Here is a 23,896-nt window from a genome sequence, read left to right on the forward strand (position 1 = left end):
CGAGGAATCGAGATGGGTTTTCTCGATGTTCCCTTACATAAGGTACATCTTGATTCAGACTTGGTGTCTGGTAATGTAGTTGTTGGCTCTTTACCAATCCCTGGTGTCACGTTTCTCCTTGGTAATGACCTAGCCGGTGGAAACATGTGGAGCCGTGGCGATATTCCACCTGAGGTTGTTTCTGTGCCCCTCACCCAAGAATGCCCTGATGAGTGCGCACAAAAATTCCCTGGGGTATTTCCTACTAGTGTTGTCACTAGCTCGCAGACTCAGAGGTTGAGGGATGCAGTACCTCCCAATAACGTGGACCTGAGTGACAGTTTCATTGCTCATCCTGCAGAATGTGAGAGGCTCTTTGAACCTCCTTTCATTCAACGCCACAGTAGTCCTAGGCCTGTAGTGAATGAGGAAAAAGAAAAACACTTAGATGTCTCATTGTCATTAGAGAAACTTATTGCTGCTCAAACAAAAGACCCCACTCGTTTCATGTTTTAATGCAGTTCAATCTGTTTCAGATCGTGCAAGCGAGAGTCCGACCTACTTCATCAGAGATGGCCTACTTATGCGAAGGTGGAGACCTCAGAAAAGTAATGAGTGGAATGACATTGACCAATTTTTTTTTACCATCTGAAAGCAGACGAGTGTTGCACATGATGGAGTTTCTGGTCATTTAGGTGTGACTAAAACATTCAACCATATTCTTCGTCACTTTTTCTGGCCTGGGCTGAAGCGTGATGTGCGACGGTATTGTAAAACGTGCCATGTCTGCCAGGATAGTCGGAAACCAAACCAGACAATTCCATCTGCACCGTTGTACCCCATACCTGCCATGGGTGAGCCTTTTGAAAAGGTAATCATTGACTGCGTTGGTCCTCTTCCACGGTCCAAAAGTGGATATCAGTATCTGTTAACCATTATGTGTACTGCTACTCGCTTCCCAGAGGCAGTGCCTCTGAGGAAGATCACTGCTTAAATTGTGCGCAGGGCTTTGTTAAAGTTCTTTTCTTTTGTTGGGTTACCAAGAATCGTTCAAAGTGACCAAGGAACAAACTTTACGTCGCGTGTCTTTTCTCAAGTCCTTAAGTCGCTACAAGTTAAGCACCGCATTTCAAGTGCATTTCATCCGGAAAGTCAAGGCGCTATTGAACGTTACCATCAGACGCTAAAATCTATGCTGCGTGCATATTGTTTGGAGGTGGGTACAGACTGGGAAGATGCGATTCTTGGATGTTTATGGCCTCTAGAGAAGTCATGCAAGAGTCAATCGGTTTCAGCCCTGCAGAGCTAGTGTTTGCTCATAATGTTCGTACACCATTGAGCGTTATTAAAGATCAGTGGCTGAGCAAACCTACTCAGTGCATTACAGTTTTGCATTACGTAGTGCATTACAGTTTTTTTGTCACGTTCGAAGCCGACTTCACATAGCGCGTGAACTTGCGAGAGCGAACTTGGAAAAGACCCAGTTTAACATGAAAACGTGGTATGATCGTAAAGCTAAAGCCCGTTCGTTTAAACCAGGAGAGCAAGTGTTGGTTCTCTTTCCTGTGCCCGGCTCGGTATTCCAGGCACGATTCAGAGGGCCATATACTGTGGAAAAGAAAATATCTGATCTGGATTATGTAATTTTAACCCCAGATAAGCGTCGACATTCTCGTGTCTGTCATGTAAACATGCTCAAGCCATATCATAAGCGTGAATGTGTTCAAAATGACTTGAGTAATCTTAACTTACCCGGTCCAGTTGAGTCGTCCTTGTTGCTCTCTTCACTGGTAGAGGACGATGACGGGGTGACTCCTCCGTCGCGGTGCGTGATTGAAGGTCGACTCAATAACTCTGCTATGCTATCGTTCATTGCAAAACATTTGCCTCATTTAACTTCCGCTCAAACAGCTGACATATTGTCTGTGACAGATGACTTCCCTGAGTTATTCGGAGATGTTCCAACCGTAACTACAGTCCTGGAACATGATAGATGTGGGTGATAAGGGACCAATTAAACAGCACCCATATAGGGTAAATCCAGAGAAGCGAGCTATCCTGCAACGGGAGGTTGAGTACATGTTAGAGAATAATATTGTTGAGCCTAGCTTTAGCCCTTGGAGCTCCCCGTGCCTGTTAGTTGGCAAACCTTACGGCACTCACAGGTTTTGTACGGACTACAGACGACTGTAAGACTGTTATCCATTACCGCGGATGGATGACTGTGTGGACCGTGTTGGCTCTGCCACGTTTGTAACTAAGGTCAACCTCCTAAAGGGTTACTGGCAAGGGTTACCCAGCCTCGTTCCAGCGTTTAGTGAACATTGTGTTAACTGGAATGTCAAACTGCGAGGCGTATTTGGACGACATAGTCCTATATAGTACACACTGGTCCGAACACATCACACATCTTCGAGAGCTTTTCCGTAGGCTGTCTAGTGCCAATCTCACAATTAACCTTGCAAAATGTGAGTTCGGAAAAGCCACTGTCACTTACTTGGGGCAGATAGTTGGCAGAGGACATGTTTTGCCAGTAATGGCTAAAGTAGCCACTATTCAAGAATTTCCAATGCCCTGTGATCGCAGTGCGTTACGCCGATTCTTAGGAATGGTAGGCTACTATCGGAGTTTTTGTAAGAACTTTTCCACTGTGGTTTGTCCCTTCACTAATGTTCTGAGCTCCAAAACTAAATTTGACTGGACTGAGTCCTGTAGTAGAGCATTTGAAAATATCAAAGCTCTCTTGTTGACTGCTCCCATGCTCGCTGCGCCGGACTTCAACAAACCGTTTCAGTTTGCTGTAGACGCCAACAATGTAGGGGCCGGTGCCGTACTTTTACAATCGGGTGCAGACAACATAAACTATCCCGTGAGTTTCTTCTCCAGGAAGTTTATTTCTGCCAAGAGAAAGTACTCCACTATTGAACAAGAGACTTTGGCCTTAGTCTTAGCCATTAATCACTTCGAAGTGTATTTAGGCTCTACAGTACATCCAGTTAAGGTCTATACTGACCATGACCCACTCAAATTCCTCAGTCGCATGTACAATTCACATCGTAGGTTAGTGCGCTGGAGTCTATTGCTTCAACCGTTTAACCTCCAGATTGTGCATGTCGGGGGGATAGACAATGTTATTGCTGACGCGTTGTCTAGGGTGGATGCTTAATATTAAGATGTAGATCAGGGTATATGCAGGAATCCTGAAGTTAATTTCAATACCTTTTTAAGACTTTTTAAAGACCTTCTCAAAATAATTTAAGACCTCATCGCACATCAAGTTCTAATCAGCAACAAACCTTTAATACAGTTGTAGTCGAATGTAGACTTCAAATCTCTATCATAGGCCAATTTTGTATCGTTTATATTGCATATCTGTTTCGCAACGTAAGGAGGGCGACACATTACCTAACTGCGCATTTCGCAAAATACATGACGTCACCCGTAGACAGCGCTCGCCAGGGATGGAAATTAACTTTTTTCAAAGTCTACCACTCAATGTTTTTACCAGCCACTTTTTTAGTTTTGAACTGAAAATGTGTAACTGCATGTGAAAATTTATACTACAAGCTCTATAATACTTAAACAGTTTATTTAATCTCAAGTCTCAATGAAATACTGACATTTTCACGATGATTTGTGATCTTTTATGACTTCCAGTTTTATGGTTTTTAGTCCCAAGAATGAAGCTATTCGTTCTGGCATCTTTGAAGCGTGTTGACAACATACGAGCAGAACATTGTCAGTAGGGATGCACCGAAATCAAAATTCTTGGCCGAAACCAAAAAAAGAAGAAACCAAAGCCAAAAAAAAAAAAAAAAAAAAAATTCAAACTAAAATGTTTAACTTGACCTCACTCATGTGTTCATTAAATAATAATGTTCATGCCTACTGGCCTGCAGAAAGGTACAGAAATTGAATAAAGTAATCAAATGTAAAATAACTGCATATTTAACTGTTTTAATGAAAGATTAATCCTTATTAAATTTACAAAAGCTATTCAATCAAGAGCATTGTTTAATGTCAAACTAAATATAAGGACATCACTCAGGCAGCAGTAAAGGCTACTGCGCCTTTAAGACCTGATGCAGGGATATGCTCGTCTTTCTCGACTGTGCATACTATACAGTTCACTTAAGGCATATTCAGACTATGTCTGCTAGGATACTCATCAAGATGGACATGTTGACATACTTCTTGTGTGAGTTTGTCCGTATAAGCGCAAGACTTGAAAGAGAACTCAATATTTGCGCACTGTGAGACGAGTGCGCTCTCGGATGATGCGCGAGTCTTACAGCACGTCTTCACGCGCGTGATGACGGAGAAAACGACTGGTCATATGCACACATACGGCAGCACTCGCATGCATTGAACAAAGTTTACAAAGAGGTGAAACAGCTCGGTAGGTGAAGCGAGTTTACCCGCCACAAATCTAAATCAGCCGCATTTGGCTGGTGGCGGTGCTAATTTCCATCCCTGGCGCGCACGCTCCGAGCCGATCTCAGTCTGAGCGCCCCGTTGTTTTTTAATACTTATGGGAATGAAAATAAATATATTCATAAATAATTTGTGGAGTCAAACTCTTTTGACAAAGCATTAACAAAATACTTTCAAAATTTAAGACTTTATAAAGCCGTGATAAGACTTTTTAATACTTTATAAAGGTCTTAATTTTCCCAAAATTTATTTATCACCTTTTAATACTTTTCAAGACCCCGCGTATACCCTGTAGATAGTTTTGCCGTTTGTAAAAAATAAAATAAAAAGATTTGTAAAGATTTGCATTTGCCCTTTGTAATTGGAAAGTCCTAAAACTTTCTGGCCTGTGTGGCCTAAAACTAGCTTGTAATTAATTTTAAAAATAACTATAATTACGCCAAACTATATACATCTTCCTAAGCAGGTACGTCTACCATCAGTGGTAATGATTTTTTGTATCTGGAACTGTTGTCTGGGTTGGTTCGAACAGTGAGCTGAACACAGAAAAAAGAGTTTACAATGTATGGCGACAGGTCACCATTTTGGGGTGAGGGTGTTACGTCCCTCAGCTCTGGTGTTTGTTGCTACACGTGTTTGAGTGGGTGAGTCCATGCAGTGAGTGTCTCTTGATTGCAGATGAGCCACACCTGAGCGGAGCCTGTGTTAGCACTATAAAAGATTTCCTGGAGCATTTCAGGGCGCGCACACGGATCCTTGAGTGTCTGCACAACCGTGCTCACCTGCTGGCTTTGGTTGCCGTTCAGCCGTCCACCCAGTAGAAAACGTTCCGTATTGATTGTTGTTTTTTTTTTTTTTTTTTTTGTTAAACTACCTTTAAGGTCCACTCTGTTAAATAAAATACCCCTACATAATTTTTTTGATACGAGCTGGTTTGTGCGTGTCTCTCCTTCATGTTAAGGGTGGTGTCCGACCGCCCGTAACACCTTGTATAACAACTTTTGATCAGGCATTTAAAACCGCTACCAGCGGACACAACTTCACAGGCGGACACGATTTGTCATGACACCAGCCCAATTTAACCTCTGTTTGTGTATCTCTTAACATACATACAGAACTAATATAAAAATGATTTTTTTGATATTCCTTCTTCTTTTTTGCATTTAGATGAATCAGGGTTAAGAAACCGTTTTTGTTGTTCGCATCAGATCTAATACACAAAATCTCAACTTAAATCTTTTTACAAACTGATCCTTGCTGCTTTTACAAAAGATTGCTGAAGTAAATACAAGTAGTAAAGCTTTGCATGCGTGAATAAACACTTGACACTAGGTGACACTAAAATAAGGTAGTAAACGTGTGTGGCAAGACATGAAGAGAAGTTAAATTGTACAAGATTTTACTGAAAAATATTTGGCATGTAAAAAACAAAAAAAGAGATTCAGAATTTTTGAAACTTGGGAATCAAAAAAAAACAGGTTACACATCCACCTTCATAACAACCAGAAGCAGAACACTTTTCATGCATAGAAATAACATTTTAAAAAGCCTTATTCTAAATCTTCGAAGATTTCTTGCCACTCTTCAGCTGCAGACTGGATTGATCATGTTTTGAGGCATGTCTGGAGGAGAGATTATAATAAGTAAAAGATAAAAACTAGTTAATACCTTTTTTAAACATGCCAAAATTAGTTATAAGGACAAAATATTTGTCAGATGTCATACCTTTTTTGCCTGTACTTTTCTTGGTCAGCAAAAGGAATCATGTGCATAAGCTCCAAACTAGCATTTATGGTCTTCAGCATCTCATAACGTGCTTTACCACGTACCTAAAAAAAAAGGGTTTTTTATTTATTTTATTAAATGACAATTCATATACTTCTTAATTCATAAATATTCCCATGTTACACACATGAAGAATGAAGACATCCTCATTGGAACTGGAGTCAGCCTGGCTCATCTTGCACTCAAGACCAGTTGCAGGGAGTGGCTCTTTTAACCGATCAGAAATCCGAAGCTCTGGTATAATTGGGTTAAGGTGAAAAATATTTAACCGATAAAACAGTTACAAAAAAAATTTAAAATACGTTTAATGCACATATTACTGGGACGGGTTAGATATTACCATTTTTCTCAATTGCTAAAACACTAAACCCCATTCTCTGAACCAAATGCTCAGTGGCCTAAACATGTTTGTCAAATCACTCTTTAGGCAAAACCTTATTTATTTCATTTAGACACTATTTGCATGCACTCTTTTTGCAAAACGCTAATCATTCTCACTCACTAAAACATTTCATACGGTGTTAAAAAAAAGGTAAACATCAAAAGTTAAATTACAACAGTTGCCGTTTACACACAACTTGTTCACAGTTGTTTTTAATGACGTGAGACACCCATGTGTGACAAAAACACCCATTACAACTAAAAATAAACCAGACCTTTTCAGGGGGTGCTTAATAAAGTTACCACTTTATATGTTACGACTTACCATTTTATATACGTAAAACAATGAACTAATAAAGTGTGTGCTCTCCATTTCATTACTGCCGTGACCAGAATCCCTCTGGAGACTGCAAGCTGGACCACGAACAGTTGGTACATCTTTGAATAACTTTTTAGCAAAGCCTGCTTGTTCACAAAGCGATCTAGTGTGAAATGATTTGAGTTGATTTGATTTGAATTGCGAATTTAGGTTTAATTTGGGCAAATTACCTTCAAAAATAAATATATCCACTGTGTCCTCAGATGTTGAAAGGAAATGAAGACTCTTATGTTCACTCAAACAAAACACCAGGATTGCTTATGAGGCATCATCCCTACAGCTGCTCAAGCACAAAGAAAATGGTAGATAGCTCGCTGAGGGCAGAAACTATGGTAATGCAGGTCAGTGGTTATGGGCTGGACCTGAGCAGTATGACATCATACTTCTCAGAGAACCAAAATGGCATGTCTAATGAGACCGCTTTTAACGGGGAGTTAAAAAAAAAAGAAGTAATTTATTATTATTATTATTTTTAAATATTATATATTTATATTTTATTGATTGTAGGGTGATTGTGATTGTGTAGGGTGACACTGCCAACACACATTTGTGTCATTTAAATTGTCACTGCTTCTGTCATTGCATAAATAATAAAATGCCATGCAGAAAACAGATGCGAAATGTCGGGAGAAATCCATTTGATTGTAGTTTAAATGATTGTACTTTAAAAGTGACAGCGAGTCATTTTGCGGTCCAAATACCTCAATTTGAGAGGCAACGTAAAACGCAAAGAAATGTCATCAGGTTTTAAAAAAAGAGTGCCGATTAATTAGCCTAGAAATCTAGACGCACCCTAGCGGCAGCAAATTTAATCTGCCCGCGAGTGTCGTCTAGCAACTCTCAATACCCTTCTGAGCTGTTTTCCCCTAACTCTTGCCGGGCCAAATCACATCGTGTATAGAGTCGGTGGGCGGGGCCATAATGACGACAGCCGAGTTGCGTTTGCGTGCTTCTAGTAAACACAGAAACAGCGAACGGCGGTCTTTTGAATCAGCTTTGACCGCGACTCTCGAAGACTTGGAGTTAAGCTTTTCTCGGAGAAAAGAACAAAGAACGGCACTGAAGTCATTCTTAAAAAGGGAAGATGTGTTCAGAGTTTTGCTGACCGGATACGGCGAATGTTTAATCTATCAACAAGCTCTGTTTCACCTTCGTTGCTCTGGTTGGTGGTAGCGCTATCCTATCGCGTGCAGAGGGAGTTTGAAAGACAACCGTTTATCCCGCCCCTCGGATTGAGCCCTATCAATGGTGAGTTTCCAGACCAAACATCTTGATGTGGGTCTGGCTTATCAGGCTACCGATTAATACTATCAGCTAAACGTTATAAAGGGTATTTTGTTAGCTTCAGGTTTTGTTTGTTTGTTTGCTGCATGGTTATAGAAAAAATATGCAGTATTTGTTAACTACGTCCACACAGACATATTTCGCAAAATAAAGCAATGAGAAAGTAGTAGGCCTACTGTGTTGGACCATTTTGACAGAAAGGGCAACAAAGTTACTTGCAAAATATGCTACACGACATTAAAATACAGCAGTAGTACATGCTCCTGACTGGTGGAAAGCAAATAAAAGGCGCTTCCCAAGGCTGGCCAGTCTAGCAAAGCTTTATCTCTGTATTCCCAGGGCATTAGTGCCATCTGAAGCCTTGTTTAAGGCTTTTCGTAGTGTAGTTTTGGTTTTGTCACGTAAATTCTGGTTATAAAAAATGGTTTATAGAACAATTACGGAGTCACCGGCTGTTGTTTCAAAGAAAGCCATGTAAAGTATAAACATGTCTCAAAACGGAGAAGAGCCTTCAGCGGAGGCTCGTCTGGCTCTGCAGCGTGAAAGCATAAACAAGGCTTGAGAGAAATTGGTTTAAATTTAACCAATTACTTAAATCAATCAGAATACTATATAGAGTGTTATCAATAAAATGTTATCTTTAACAAAAGCCTGAAACGGGAGAATTTGCGGGTTTCAGTCAGAATTCAGACAGAGCGTGCGCCCTGCACACAATGCTTGGTTTCAGGGATGACTAATTTGAACGCTTCTGATTGGCCACCATGCTCGACAGAAACGCGTGTAATTGGTTGTAATGCTCAACGCTGCAAAAGGAAATCTGACGGAATGCAGAAGTCGGGTGGATCGAGGGAACGGATCCGTACTCATCTCGAGTATGTTTACAAAGTTTGTTTAACCAATATTATCACTTAAATATATCTTCTATTACATATATTTTGAAATAAATTTCCATGAATTAAAAAAAAAAAATTTGGTTTGTTTTTCAAAAACCTTTCCAGGCCTGGAAATTGCTATTTTAAAATTCCATTACTTTTTCAGGTTATGACTGTATGAACCCTAATTATTATTATCAGTAGAGGCGTATTATTATTACACAGAGACATAGCTAAATCTACTGTACAACAGTAGCCTAATATATTCTGTCAATTTCTTCATGTTACACCAAGCTTTTATTTTGACGGGTTGCCATGAAGACCTTTGAGCGTCCCTGTTCATATGACCGTTTTCTTAAATGAAATGGTAAATTCTCATGAAGTGATGGTTCATGCATTCGTGTGCTTATATACTGACACACGGTAGTTGGCAGAGACTACAAAGACAGCGAGCATCACGTGTATGTGTGTGTGTGTGCTTGCACGCATGGCAGCTGCGCATCGGCACTGGTCATTCACACAGAACAGGCAGGAGTACTATTTAAGTAGTATTTTGCAGTTTAATATTCACATACCCTAGTACACTCACCTAAAGTATTATTAGGAACACCTGTTCAATTTCTCATTAACTCTTTCACCGCCAAACACGGAAACTTCCGTTACTTGTGAGAAAACGCTTCCAGGCCAATAACGGAATTTTCCGGGTTTCCGTGTTTTCACTGTCGGGTGCTAGGGGGCGTTATTGCGCATCTTCTGAATGAGTACTGAATCTCCTGATCAAAACACACGTGAGGAAGACGCAGTGAAACAAACGATCGCATGTAATCATATGCATATTAAAAATAACGTGATCATCCTCATTAAACAGCATATGAATCAAAACTGCCTAATGTTACTGAATGAAATGTGGACCCAGGATGAGCTACAGGACTGTGTAAGCATTAGGGGTGTTGATGGACTTGATCTACTCTACTCTAAATTATTTTCTCAGCTTTTTGTTCAAAATGTTGCTTTTTTTATGAAACCTACCCATATTCAAGTGTTGATAAAAAAGGAATGCATGAAGCTAGAATAAAACAATTTTTTTTTGTTTAAAAGAAGAGGGTCAGATCTTTATTTTGATATATTGTATGCTCAGATATTCATTTAACAAAATATTCTATGGGCTATTAAATTTTGGTGAAAATTGTCAAAAACCCTGGCGGTGGCTGGCAACTTTTTTTTAAAACGCTGGCGGGGAAAGAGTTAATGCAATTATCTAATCAACCAATCACATGGCAGTTGATTCTATTCATTTAGGGGTGTGGTTCCTGGTCAAGACAATCTCCTGAACTCCAAACTGAATGTCAGAATGGGAAAGAAAGGGGATAAGCTATTTTGAGCGTGGCATGGTTGTTGTTGCCAGACGGGCCGGTCTGAGTATTTCACAATCTGCTCAGTTACTGGGATTTTCATGCACAACCAATTTTAGGGTTTACAAAGAATGGTGTGAAAAGGGAAAAACATCCAGTATGCAGCAGTCCTGTGGGCGAAAATGCCTTGTTGATGCTAAAGGTCAGAGGAGAATGGGCCGACTGATTCAAGCTAATAGAAGAGCAACTTTGACTGAAATAACAGTTACAACCGATGTATGCAGCAAAGCATTTGTGAAGCAACAGCACGCACAACCTTGAGGCGGACGGGCTACAACAGCAGAAGACCCCACCTGGTACCACTCATCTCCACTACACATAGGAAAAAGAGGCTAAAATTTGCACAAGCTCACCAAAATTGGACAGCTGAAGAATGGAAAAATGTTGCCTGGTCTGATGAGTCTCAATTTCTGTTGAGACATTCAGATGGTAGAGTCCGAATTTGGCGTAAAGAGAATGAGAACATGGATCCATCATGGCTTGTTACCATTGTGCAGGCTGGTGGTGGTGGTGGTGTAATGGTGTGGGGGATGTTTTTTTGGCACACTTTAGTCCCCGTAGTGACAATTGGGCATCGTTTAAATGCCATCGCCTACCTGAACATTGTTTCTGACCATGTCCATCCCTTTATGACCACCACGTACCCATCCTCTGATGGCTTCTTCCAGCAGGAAAATGCACCATGTCACTAAGCTGGAGTCATTTCAAATTGGTTTCTTGAACATGACTAAGTTCACTGTACTAAAATGGCCCCCACAGTCACCAGATCTCAACCCAATAGAGCATCTTTGGGATGTGGTGGATCCCACAAATCTCCATCAACTGCAAGATGCTATCCTATCAATATGGGCCAACATTTCTAAAGAATACTTTCAGCACTTTGTTGAATCAATAGCCCCGTTTCCACCACAGGAACTTTACCCAGGAACTAGGAACTTTGGGTGGTACTTCGTGTGTTTAGACCGCAGGAACCAGGGTATAAATGAAGTTCCGGGTAAATATTTCCCCCTCCAAACGGCCCTGCTCGCGGGGTAGTACTTTTTCAAAGTTCAGGAACTTTCGAGGGCGGGACTTGGGCGCTGAACATGCTGATTGGTTGAGCTCACGCAGCATTTAGGTTCAACTCGGCATTTTTAAAAGTCTTACACGCCGCGCTCATGTTGACAAGAGAGGAAAGTTAATTTTTCTGAGGGGTTAACTTTTTATTTCGTAAGTTATAAGATAATGAAGATAATGTTGGAGTAATGACACAGCGTATATTGCCCCAGGCAGTTTTACTTTAACTGCGCCTGACAGAAGAATTATTATTTTTTCTGAGATGATTATTTAAACAAATAAATAGCTTATAATAACTAAATCCACTAAATCTTTCAATCGGTACACAAAAAAATGATTACTGTCCGCTAGGGCTGTCATTTAAAAAAAAAATCTAATTCGAACGGATATCAAATATCAAGCAAGGCATTCGAATATATTCAATTATCTACAACGCCGTCATCTCCAGCAGCTGGAATGTGTTTACGGATGCCATAGCAACTCTCAACGGCCACCAGGACTTTACGGTTTTATAAAAGCTATTCATTTGTTGTAAAGTGTAATAATCATCTCAGAAAAAATTAATTCTAATGTCAGGCGCAGTTGAAGTAGTTAATGATTGTTTGCTTACATAGGCTTAGGGACAGTGTCATTATGCCAACATTATCTTCATAACTTCTTATGAAATAAAAAGATTATCCCTCAGAAAAATGTATTTTCCTCTCTTGTCAACATGCTTGGTGCATGAGCGCGACGTGTGCTCTTCAGTGGGGCGCGCGCTGTTGTCACATAAGGACGCGCACTCAAAAGTAATCCGGTCAGGTCATTTACATGGTGAAATGTTTCGTTTGATCGATTCATGAAAAGATTTATCCACCCATCTCAAAACGATTACAATTTCATTCAGTTTGGGCATTTTTATTACGATTGAGGTGTTTATATGGAGAATTTTCCTTCAGATTGGACTTTTAAACTGATTACAGTGCTCCATGTAAACGCACCGACAGTAAAAAAAAATTGCGCTACATGGCACTTTAAAAACCGGATAGTTTATTTATAGTTCGATTACGGATATTTCACGTCATCTTCGAATGCATATTCGAATATCGAATAAAAAGTGACAGCCCGTCACTGGCTTGGAGGAACAGTCGCGTGCAGTCCTACATCACCGGACTAATTTGCCTAATCTTCTCGGAACTTTATCGCGGTCGAAACGCAGACAGCTGCAGGTCTGGGGGGGAGAAAAGTTCCTGTAAAAAAGTTCCTGGTACAAATTGTTCCGGGTAATTTTGGTGGAAACGGGGCTAATGTCACAGAATTAAGGCATTTCTGAAGACGAAAGGGGGTCAAACACAGTATGGTATTAATATGGTGTTCCTAATAATTTAGGTGAGTGTATATAATCGGCTACAGTCTGGAGCCCTGTGCTTAGATTAACATGGAAGCGACTGAACGCAGCTGCAGGCAGAGTCCTGCATGGGTCCATTTTTGGAGACCCGCCCCCGCAAGGTTTAGCACCAGATCCGACCCGTGAAAATATCAAAATTAAATCCGCACCCGCCCAGACCCGTTAGTATTTGGCCTATTACCTGACCCGTGCACCCAAGATAAATCAAACGGCAAAATCATTCCAATTAAAATGCTTTATTTTTTTTATCTTGCACCTCTCTCAACATCACAACAGTGTCATGAATGGGCTAATGAAACAGGCTGTGCCTTTAAAGACTTGTTATCAACAATTTGTATATACTCCACTCACCAACTTTACTTTTACTTCATCCATTGCTACTCCTGCAATGCTCGCTCCAACTGGGCTACGAGATGCACAAAAGTTGCACTGTCGCACTGATGGTGACGTGATGGGTCAAATGGCATATTGTTGTTGCATGCATAATAGTAATTTGGACATAGAAATTGTAATACAGAATGTTCGGGGGGTGGGTGGAGGCGGGAACCGGCTAAGATTTAAAAGACTAACCAAACAAAACGAAAGTAAAGTGTGCAGCCTCTCGGACAACTTACACACACACACACACACACACACACACACACACACACACACACACACACACACACACACACACACACACACACACACACACACACACACACACACACACACACACACACACACACACACACACACACACACACAACTCAACGTCAAATCCAGGTCTGGTGATCTCTCGTCCTTTATTGGTGTTGCTCGTCCTTATATGCCTCCAAACTCTCTCATGAGAGGACTAGAGACCAGTGTGGCTCGCAGGTGAAGCTCATTCACAATCACGCCCCAGTCTCGCTCGCTCTTTCACTCGTCCACCTCGCCACAGAAATATTGCACATATTTTTCATCCGCACTACTACCCACCCACACAGATTAATTATCTGCCCGCATCCCCGCCCGTGAATTTTATAAATGTCACAATCCACCCGTTTTAGCCACTTTTATCCGCGGGTACCAGACCCATTGCAGGACTCTAGCTGCAGGTACCGGATATACTCTGGAGTCTGTATTACAGAAATACTGGTATCGTTACAGTTTTTAAAATGTCAGTACCGGTACATGTGACATCCCTATCTACTACAGTATCACATCACTGAGGAAAAATCCCCTTCATTCACTGTACTTACTCGACTTGACACAATACTCAATTTTTAATTCATAACATTATAAATACTGAAATTAGTGATTTTATTGACACTACACTTTATACTTTTGCACAAAAAAAATACCGGATGCGGGCTCCCTAAACATCGATTTTAATTATCTCAGGGGGTTTTCATTACAACAACACCAGCTGATTCATATGTTATTCGGTTCAGGAACTTCTTTTTTACCATTAGGAAGAGAAAGACATTAATATTAGGGATGCACGATATTATCGGCACGACATCGGAATCGGCCGATACACGCTTAAAATATAAAAATCGGCATCGGTCGATATGAAAACATTATGCCGATATGCCTTGCCGATATGATAACGTGTTGATATGTGCCTGCAATAACTCACGTGTGCAAGGAGTGCTACAGCGATAAGACCATGTCAGCACTGCAGTCATTCTTCAAGTGAAAACAAGAAAATACATTGCATGTACAGTGATTTATATTGACTGTTTTTAAATGCTGCCTTGAATTTCTGAATGCACGTACAGAAGGACGTGACCGTCACGTTTTCACAACAAAACTAGCCCAATCGCGTCTCCCCAGTCCCACTCTCTAGCACGTGCGGCAGCCTCCATAGCAGCAGAAGCTCCTCCAGGTCCTAGTGCCCTCCCGCTAGACCGCTATATATTTATACATGTAGTGGGTGCGCTGTTGTTGCACTAATACAATGAAAAGTAGAATACACAAATAAATTGAAGTTACTTCTTGTTCTGAATAAACAAATCAGTAATGATGTCATAAATCACAAGCAAGCCCAATCGCGTCTCCCCAGTCCCACTCTCTAGCGAGTGCGGCAGCCTCCATAGCAGCAGAAGCTCCTCCAGGTCCTAGTGCCCTCCCGCTAGACCGCTATATATTTATACCAAGCCTGCAGTCTCCCTCTCATTTACTGAAGCTTTCGCGCCTCGATCGCCCCCCGGTGACCGGTCCCAGTATAGCCGCCCCTCTGTGATTTCTAATGGATGCGAGGCAAACTAAATAATAAAATTACACTTCAAAAATGTTTTCCCCAAAGTTAGTTTATGTCACTGAAGGCAGTTATCATCACGATGATTTCATTTCAGGTGTTCGTTTTAAAAATAAGTTTAGTTTGAGTTAGTTATTTGATGCTATAAAAACGGGGGGTGTGACGTCATGATTGACAGCTGAGACTGACGGCTTCTCTGAGTGAAGTTGTCACTGAGGCACTAACGGACTTTTTTCGAAATTTTTGGGAGCAGATTAGAGCTTTAGCTTTAATTTCTACATTTCCATAACTGTTTATTTCACACCAACATAATTAATTGTTCTGCATCTGCGAGAGTGTGGGCGGGCTTTTGATATCGCGACTGTACTTCCTGCTCTACTTCCTGCGCTCTACTGCGCAACTCCGGTCCCGAAATCGCTACTGCGCAGACTCGGTCCCAAGATGTCCGCGCCGTGCAAGGCTGCCTGAAAGCTTCAAATATGGCAAGCGGAAACGGATGATGTCGAGTCGTCCATATTTTTTTACGGTCTATGATTTATACATGTAGTGGGTGCGCTGTTGTTACACTAATACAATGAAAAGTAGAATACACAAATAAATTGAAGTTACTTCTTGTTCTGAATAAACAAATCAGTAATGATGTCATAAAATCACAAGCATGACACTTGTAAATTAAATACTTTTATATACAGTGTATTAATCTGCAATAAAATTTTACGAAATGGATGATGAAAAATAATCAAAGGAGCTCTACAATAATTGTAGAATTAAAAGACAGCATCAATGGATGTCATGCCACCCCCACTTCATGTGCACAAACGTTAAATCCAAAAATACAATATTTAGGTTACAGCTGCATCTGGGGTGAAAAATTACTGACTTTATTATTGTTATTTTCAGAGCTTTTAATATACTCTTATCATAAAAAGAACTTTATTAACATTTATTTATCTTCAACAAGAAGGATACCTCAGAAATCTGAAACCAGAATGAATTTTTTTTTTTCATTTTTTGCTTGAGTTTTTGCTCAAAATGGTGTTGTTTCCAAACAAAGGGAAAAAATAAACATATATCGGCATCGGTATCGGCATCGGCCAAAATGAGCTGAAAAATATCGGCATATCGGATATCGGCAAAAATCCAATATCGTGCATCCCTAATTAATATCAATCGTCACGAGCGGCAAACAGGTTATCGCGACTTAAGCCGGGTTCAGATGTCTGTGGAGATATTTTTGTGTCATTGTCGTTTTGTAGCTCAACATTGTGCCAATAATAACCATCTTAATTTAAGGTCATATAAGGCCTGCTATGTGTCAATATAAAACGTTTTGTGGATGGTGGTGCGTCAGATTAATGCAGTGTTTCCCAACCGGAGTGCGCGGGGTGCCGCGTAAAAGGTTTCAGCATGCACTTGCATCGCGGTTCATCTGATGACGCATCTTTAATATGGGTTGTGACTTGAAAATAATGCGTTATGTATGTTTCTGTCGATGGATAGCCTACACCTGCTGGCTCCTCGGTGATACATTACAACAGCAATAATAATAAAAGAAGTGGGCAAAACTGTCTCTCTTAGTAAACTTTGTTTAATGCATGTGAGTGCTGCCGTATCTTCGAATATGAATACGGGTGTAGAGCCAGAAGACGCGATTGAGAACTCACGTGTGATCGCGATGTGAGAAGATTTGTCTGTGCGGTCATCCGAAAGCGCACATGCACGTCTCACAGCGCGCAAATATTGAGTCTTGCGCTTGAACGGACAAACTCACACAAGAAGTAGCCTATGTCAACATGTCCATCTTGATGAGTATCCAAGCAGACATAGTCTGAATATGCCTTAAGTGAACATACAGTCGAGGAAGCGATACCCCTGGGTCTTAAAGGGGCAGTAGCCTTTACTGCTGTCTGTTTAATGTCAAAGAAGATAAGGAATCATTCACTGCTCTTGATTGAATAGCTTTCGTAAGTTTAATATGGATTAATAGTTAATTGAAACAGTTAAATATGCAGTCATTTTTCATTTGATTACTTTATTCAGTTTCTCTACCTAAAAACTAATGTTAGGCCTACCTGAAAAGCCCGAAAAGCATTATTTTATTAGTAGCCTATCTTTGCTCAATAGTAATTATTTGTGCTGCTGCTTGTATTTAAGTTATTTGTTCTTATTTTTATTTTTTGACAGTAGTTCTTTTTTCCATGAACATAAATACTGAACCATACAGAAACCGTAAACCTGAAACTGTGAACCTAAACCGTGATACAAACCGAACCGTGAGCAATCTGTACCGTTACACCCCTAGCGTAACGTATGCGAGGGGCTGCCACAAAATTTAGTTTTTTACTGTTCTTTAGTCTTTAAGTCTTCTGAAGAGACACAATGGCTTTATGTGATGAATATATTTAACACAATGCATATACTATAGTAAACACAGACGTTCAAATGATTGCATGAGCCGCGAAAACAACATGAGAGAGGAAATGCTGAATTAAAATTCTTGCATGAGCTACAGTTTGAGAGCGGTCATTTTGACGAGCTTTCTTGCGATTAGAACTGTGATCGATTGCATTGATCATCTGAAGTGCATGTGGTGGCGGAGCTCTTCAGTGAGAGCGCAAACATTATTTAAAGCAACACTCCTCAAAGTCAATGTGCAAAGAACATTTAAAGCGACACTTAGTTAACGCGCAAACATCATTTAAATAACCAGATCACATTTAGTTTTAGTGGTATGATTATTCAAAGCATTTCAGATGTTTCATTCTTACATACTACATTAATAGCGGGAGAGGCAGGGCATAGCAGGCATGGGGAGAGATGCTGCCTGCATTGAAAGAGTGAATAATGTGTGAGGGAAAAAAATTTAAGTTCAGAGTATCAGTGACATACATTACATTAATAATCTTATTACATCGAATCATACAACAACTATACATAATGTATAATATTTATGGGTCCTGATAATAAAACACAAATAATAATATTATATAATATTATTTAAAAAAAAAGAAAAAGAAATACTTTATTTTGTCTTAAAATATTGGGATACATATCGTATCGTGAGTTCAGTATCGAGATACATATCGAATCGTGACACGAGTGTATCGTTACACCCCTAATGAGGATGCAATGCTACAATCGTGATATCGAACTGAACCAAATCTATGACATGATAATCGTAATCAAACCGAACTGAGACCAGTGTAGGTTCACACCCTTACAATAGATTCACACCCTTACAATAAAGGAAAGCATTTGGCTTCAGCTGGAATGGAATAACAGTGTTGAAGTTAAAAGTGGATAAAAATCTGTCCGACTCGCTTCTGATATTTGATGGTCAGAACAACCATCTGACTTTTTCATGAACATTATTAAATTAAATCATGCTTTGAAGTCAAAAATTATTTCCAGACACTGTATACGTGCATTAAACGTGTATATGATTATAACATGTACAATATTTAGTTGTTTAAAATGGTTTCAAGAAATTGTGTTTTGCAATTGTAAAAATAATTTGAACTCTTACTTCTCTTTGTCCCAGTAACCATGTCCCCATTAATCTTTTTCAGGTTTTCTTCCTCAGTTTTGCGGTCACGGCCTGGACATGCACAAACACGAACTTCAAAACATCGGCGACCAAGAACCTGTTCACTGTGAACATAGAACACCACTGTTTTTCCCAGCAGTACTGAAGATTAAGATTGAATATTGAAAGTTAGAAAAAACAGGAGAGAAGGACTTACTCGAATGTCTCCAGGGTCAGTATGGTGAGAATTGGCCTCCTATTCATCCCACCCATACAGCTGCTATTGCACATGAAGTTCAGTAGTATGGTGGTTACCACTGAACCAAGCTAAAGGAACAAAGCAAAAGAAACAAAAAAACAGTGTAGATTAGTAGGGCTGGGCGATATGTAAAAAAAAAAAGTCTCTCGATATTGTTACATTTTTTACAACATTTGATATATCTATACATTTGTAATTGCTTTTAACTAAATAAATTAAAACTTTTCTTTTACCACCATTAAAATTAAAAATTAAAATTAGATAAAAAAATAAAAGCACTTATTTTATATAGAGCTTTTTACGAGTCCAATTGTTTCAAAGCAGCTTTTAAATTAGAACTTAATTAAATATAAAATTGTGGCGGGGGGCGGGGGGGGGGGTTAGCAAGGTCTGCAGCGGGAGAGAGAGTCAGGAGACGAACGGTAAGTGAGTGGGTTGGACGCAAACTATCAGCACCTGTTTCCTGTTCCAGTAACTGGCGCGGAGAGAGTATAAAACGCCAGGAGGGCCGGAAGACAGGGAGAGAGAGACGGACTGCTGACGTGAGAGCTGACAGGAACCCAGAAGCCCTAACCCAGAAGTGTTTGACAAGGAAGTCTTCAGAATAAGAGTCACATGTTGTGTGTGTGTGTGTGTGTGTGTGTGTGTGTATTTGAGTTTAAGTAAGAATAAAATACGTCAGCAGTCCAGCCGACCCGTGTCCTCTTCCTTCCTTCATACGAACTACTACACTGGTGCCGAAACCCGGGAGGAAGAAGGACCACCGCAGGGACCGGAAGTGCACCGCCATGCAGAGTTTGTCCGCCACGCCGCTTGTGGATATCATCGCCTCCCTTGTGGTCCTGCACAGCGAACACCACCAGGCCCTGCTGGACTTAAGGGCTGATCAGGAGAGGTGCTTCCAACCCATCGTGCAGGCCCAGCAGAAGGGCCGCGAGAGGTTCCGGAGCTGGGTCGGTCGGGAGGTTCGCACCAAGGCTGCCGGGCAGTCCACGGCGCCCATGTACTTACCGCTCCACAAAATGGGGCCCCAGGATGATCCAGAGGCTTTCCTGGAGCTCTTTCAAAAATCGGCCGAGGCATGCGGGTGGCCCCGCGACCAGTGGCCGGTGCGCCTCATTCCCCTGCTCTCCGGGGAAGCCCAGGTGGCTGCACAAACAGCTTCCGATAGCAAACCTCCTGGTATTCGACAACCTGAAGAGGGCCACTATCCAGCGGGTCGGCCGGTCGCCGGAACAACATCGCCAGCACTTCCGGTCCCTGGACTGGGGTGACGCCAGTCGACCCTTCGCGTTGGCCCAACAGCTCCGGGACTCCTGCCGCAAGTGGCTTCTGGCCAAGGGAAGCGACGTGGACCAGGTGATCGATCTGGTGGTGCTGGAGCAGTTCATCGCTCGGCTACCCAAGAAGACGGCCGAGTGGGTCCAGTGCCACCGCCCCCCATCGATCTGGCGGAGGATTACATGGTGGCGTGCCCAGGGGGTCGGGAACCCCCATCTGCTAATTCTCTCTCTCTCTCTCCCCATCTGCTAATTCTCTCTCCCCTCTCTCCCTTCCCCTTCTCTCTCTCGACCTGTCCCTCTCCCTAGTAAAAAGTTCATGGATAATTGTGCGTGCATGTATAAATCATTTTGAGTCTAAAACATCCCATGATATACCTGTGTGTTTTGTTTCACTAGTGCAGTGTCTGTTCTCGATGCATAAAAAAAAACTAGTGTTATCAGCTTAAAAATGTTGTATACTTTACAGTAGTAAAGAAATGCTTCAGGAATTTAAGCAGTGTGTTAAATTCTTGTGTACCTGTGGGGACTCATAAGGCAGCGTCACACTATGCCTCTTTGTGTTTAGATCCTCATGGTACTGTATTTTTTGACTGCCCTCCACACGGATGAGATGACTACGGTGAGAAACACCTGAGAAGAGCAAAAGGCAATCAATATAGACAAAATTAATACTGACTGGCTTTGCTGACTTTCTAATATAAACTTACAGTATACAGTATAATAATTTGGATTTGTTCTAACAAATTCATTAGCCTCATTTAAATTACATACATTTTAGGCAAAGCAACTATCATTAATTGGGTGACAAGTGTGGAGGGTAGATTCCTAAATTTCTACATTTGGTTCACCCTAATCTTTAGTCAAGTCAACTTTATTTAATCAGCGCTTTTACAAATGACGATAGTTTCAAAGCAGCTTCACAGTGTTAAACAGTAAAATATTGCAACAGAATTTGATTGAGCAGCTCATTTCAATTTATTATATGGCGACAATGTTGGCATATCAGTATTATAGTTTATAGAATGAAATAAAACCTAATTCATACATTTTATTTGTATAATTAGTTGAATAATTTTGATCATAATTTTAGTGTCCCCAACTGAGCAAGCCAAGCCAAAGGCGACAGTGGCAAGGAACCAAAACTCCATCAGGGCATGATGGAGAAAAATAAACCTTGGGAGAAACCAGACTCTATTAACACACCGTGTATGACTATTATTCTTGCAACCTTACAGGTCAGAAATCATATTAGATTGGAATATTCAAAATTTCAGGGTATCACGGAAGAGACAGGTTTATTTAGGATGGTGCGTCGATTACACAAGAGTAGGAATACATGAAAGATCGGAAATATTGCGCCTGAGACGGGTTTTTTGAGCATGACGAACATGACGTTTTTTGACAATAGAACATCACACGCACGATAATTCTCTCTCGTCTGCAGCAGCTCATTTGTGTTTACACAGATCGCAAAGAACAGCTTTCAGTTTAGCTTTTAGTTCAAAAGTGCTAATATATGGAGAAATATTGTCATATCACATGTTTGCAAAATATTTTGTCATACAGAATACCATTTCTATTCATGTCTCACCGAATTATTCAATCTAAAAGAGCTAAAACATGCACATAGCTCTCTCTGGGTCTCCTCTTGCAGATGATATGCAGCATATACGAGTAATCAGGCGTACATTTGCTCACTGACTGCCAATAATATGAAATTCTCAACACTGCCCTCCGCATGACGCGCTCCTCCTGTCTGTTTACTTCCTCATTCTGACTCTGTGAAGAACGAGCTTATTCTTTATTTCTATGCGTGAACTAAGAAGCTAATAAACACACGATAACTATGGAATAAGGATTTTGTGTGATTTTTTATGTGATTTCGGCTATTTTATATCAATAATGGATGTTTACATTATGACTGTTAACAGGTGTAGAGATTAGCTCCATATAAAATATGTTTAACATCACCATATGAATGAAATCCCCATTATATCGCGACAGGAAACTAATACAAACACTCGATGGTGGTCTAAAGGGAAATAGAGTGAAGGTGTAATTTTAATCTTTTAAATTGTGTTGTGTAGCTTGATGCTAACTGAAGCTCTAATGCACCTGTTGGACCAGGAGCTGTCTATTTTGTTACAATAATTCACATAATGTGCTTTTAGAATTATAAAATGCACTGTTAATGGGCCATTTAGGCAGGCATACACGTTATAATGGATTTGAATAATGCCTGTTAAAAAGCAAAAGATTCATAAAAGAATAATGAGGATTACGTCTCAGACATTCAAAAGTGTGAAACGATCGTGGATTGAGCACATTGAAGCATTAATTGAGCTGCTCTCCTTTCCAGACATTAGACAAATGTCTGAAAAGGACTGCAAACCTTCAGGCCAACAAACTTATTTGATAAAAGCATCTTAAAAAAAATCCAAACATGGTCTTAGAAAATGTTTAATAAAATTCACAGTTTTGGACATAACGGCTTCAGATAAAAAAAAAAAAAAAAAAAAAAGCATGACCACACTTATGCCTTCAATTTTGTTGTAGTTAGTCATTATATAACTTTCACATTATATTTTTCTACATGAAGAAAAATATTTAAAATATTTAAATTTTTTATTTTTATGTTTTAGCCTATATCTCTATATTAATAACTGTCTGAGTACGGTACCGTACTCAGGACTACTTCTGATGTGAGGGAAGATTTTTCAGTCGGGACTTCAGTCGGGAGTCGAAGTACTCTCAAAAGTGCTATTCCGCCATACATTATAGTTCTCCTTTTTAATCCGCTTAGAAAAAGCGCCAGGTTTTATTTTGTCACCATACTAGGTCGTTCAACTATTCGTGTAACTATTTAAATAGGGCAAACGTAGAGGTGTTTGGTCACTTCTAGCTTGATCTCTGTTTGGTACCTAATGAATGAACTGGGCTTAGAGGGCTAAGCTAAATGCTATCAGTTCGTCACCGTGCGTTGTGTCTGAGATTTCTGCAGTGTCAAAGAAAATCAGCAAAACGGAGGAGCTAAATACAAATCTACTGACGGAGTAGCGGAAAGTGGCGACAAGCGGCGGATAATGACGAGTGAAGGCGGAAGAAAGTGAAACTCACACGGCAGATGCATGCACGCGCGCACGCAGAATTAGAGTGCAGAGAAAGCAGAAAATGTGATCGCCGCAGTGAGCTAATGAAGCAGATTAAAGGCACATGTAACTTCTGCATGAAAAATGATAAATGCAGAACATTTAAAAGGCTGCCGTGAGTAATACAAGACGGGAAACGCATCAGAAATCAGTCACCTCAGGGACATTGATGGTATGAAAATATCTATCTTTGATTATATGAAGGACTGATTGTCACTTAAATCTGTGCTATTTAACCATTATAATCCACAATATAGAGAAGATTAGTTAGTAATTTGATGCTGTGGTTATTATTTAAGTGCGTGATGCACAGTTTATTATGCGTTTATAAAAAATGCAACCTTGTGTATTCAGAAAAATCTGAAATAGTGACCTATACCACTGGTTTACTTAAATAGTTCATGTATAATGATAATGTTATGCTTTAATAAATATGAAAGTGGGCTCAAACATGTAAATTAACAAATTTAGAGACAGTTGTATGTG

The 23,896-nt window shown here is 40.4% G+C and overlaps 1 protein-coding gene across 2 annotated transcripts in view; it reads right to left on the minus strand.

Moving 5' to 3' along the window:
* Positions 1-5,795: 5,795 nt before the first annotated feature.
* Positions 5,796-23,896, minus strand: part of LOC137059471 (cellular tumor antigen p53-like) — an 83,585-nt gene continuing 65,484 nt past the window's right edge. For both annotated transcript variants that reach the window (XM_067432448.1, XM_067432449.1), the window contains exons 6-11: positions 20,779-20,891; positions 18,937-19,046; positions 18,720-18,844; positions 6,326-6,432; positions 6,139-6,242; positions 5,796-6,035 (exon numbers count right to left, since the gene is read on the minus strand). In XM_067432448.1, the coding sequence (XP_067288549.1) occupies positions 5,969-6,035; positions 6,139-6,242; positions 6,326-6,432; positions 18,720-18,844; positions 18,937-19,046; positions 20,779-20,891 (626 nt within the window). In that variant the 3' untranslated portion in view covers positions 5,796-5,968. The remainder of the gene's footprint in view (positions 6,036-6,138; positions 6,243-6,325; positions 6,433-18,719; positions 18,845-18,936; positions 19,047-20,778; positions 20,892-23,896) is intronic.

This window comes from Pseudorasbora parva, chromosome 1, assembly GCF_024679245.1.
Source record: "Pseudorasbora parva isolate DD20220531a chromosome 1, ASM2467924v1, whole genome shotgun sequence".
NCBI classification, from domain to species: Eukaryota; Metazoa; Chordata; class Actinopteri; order Cypriniformes; family Gobionidae; genus Pseudorasbora; species Pseudorasbora parva.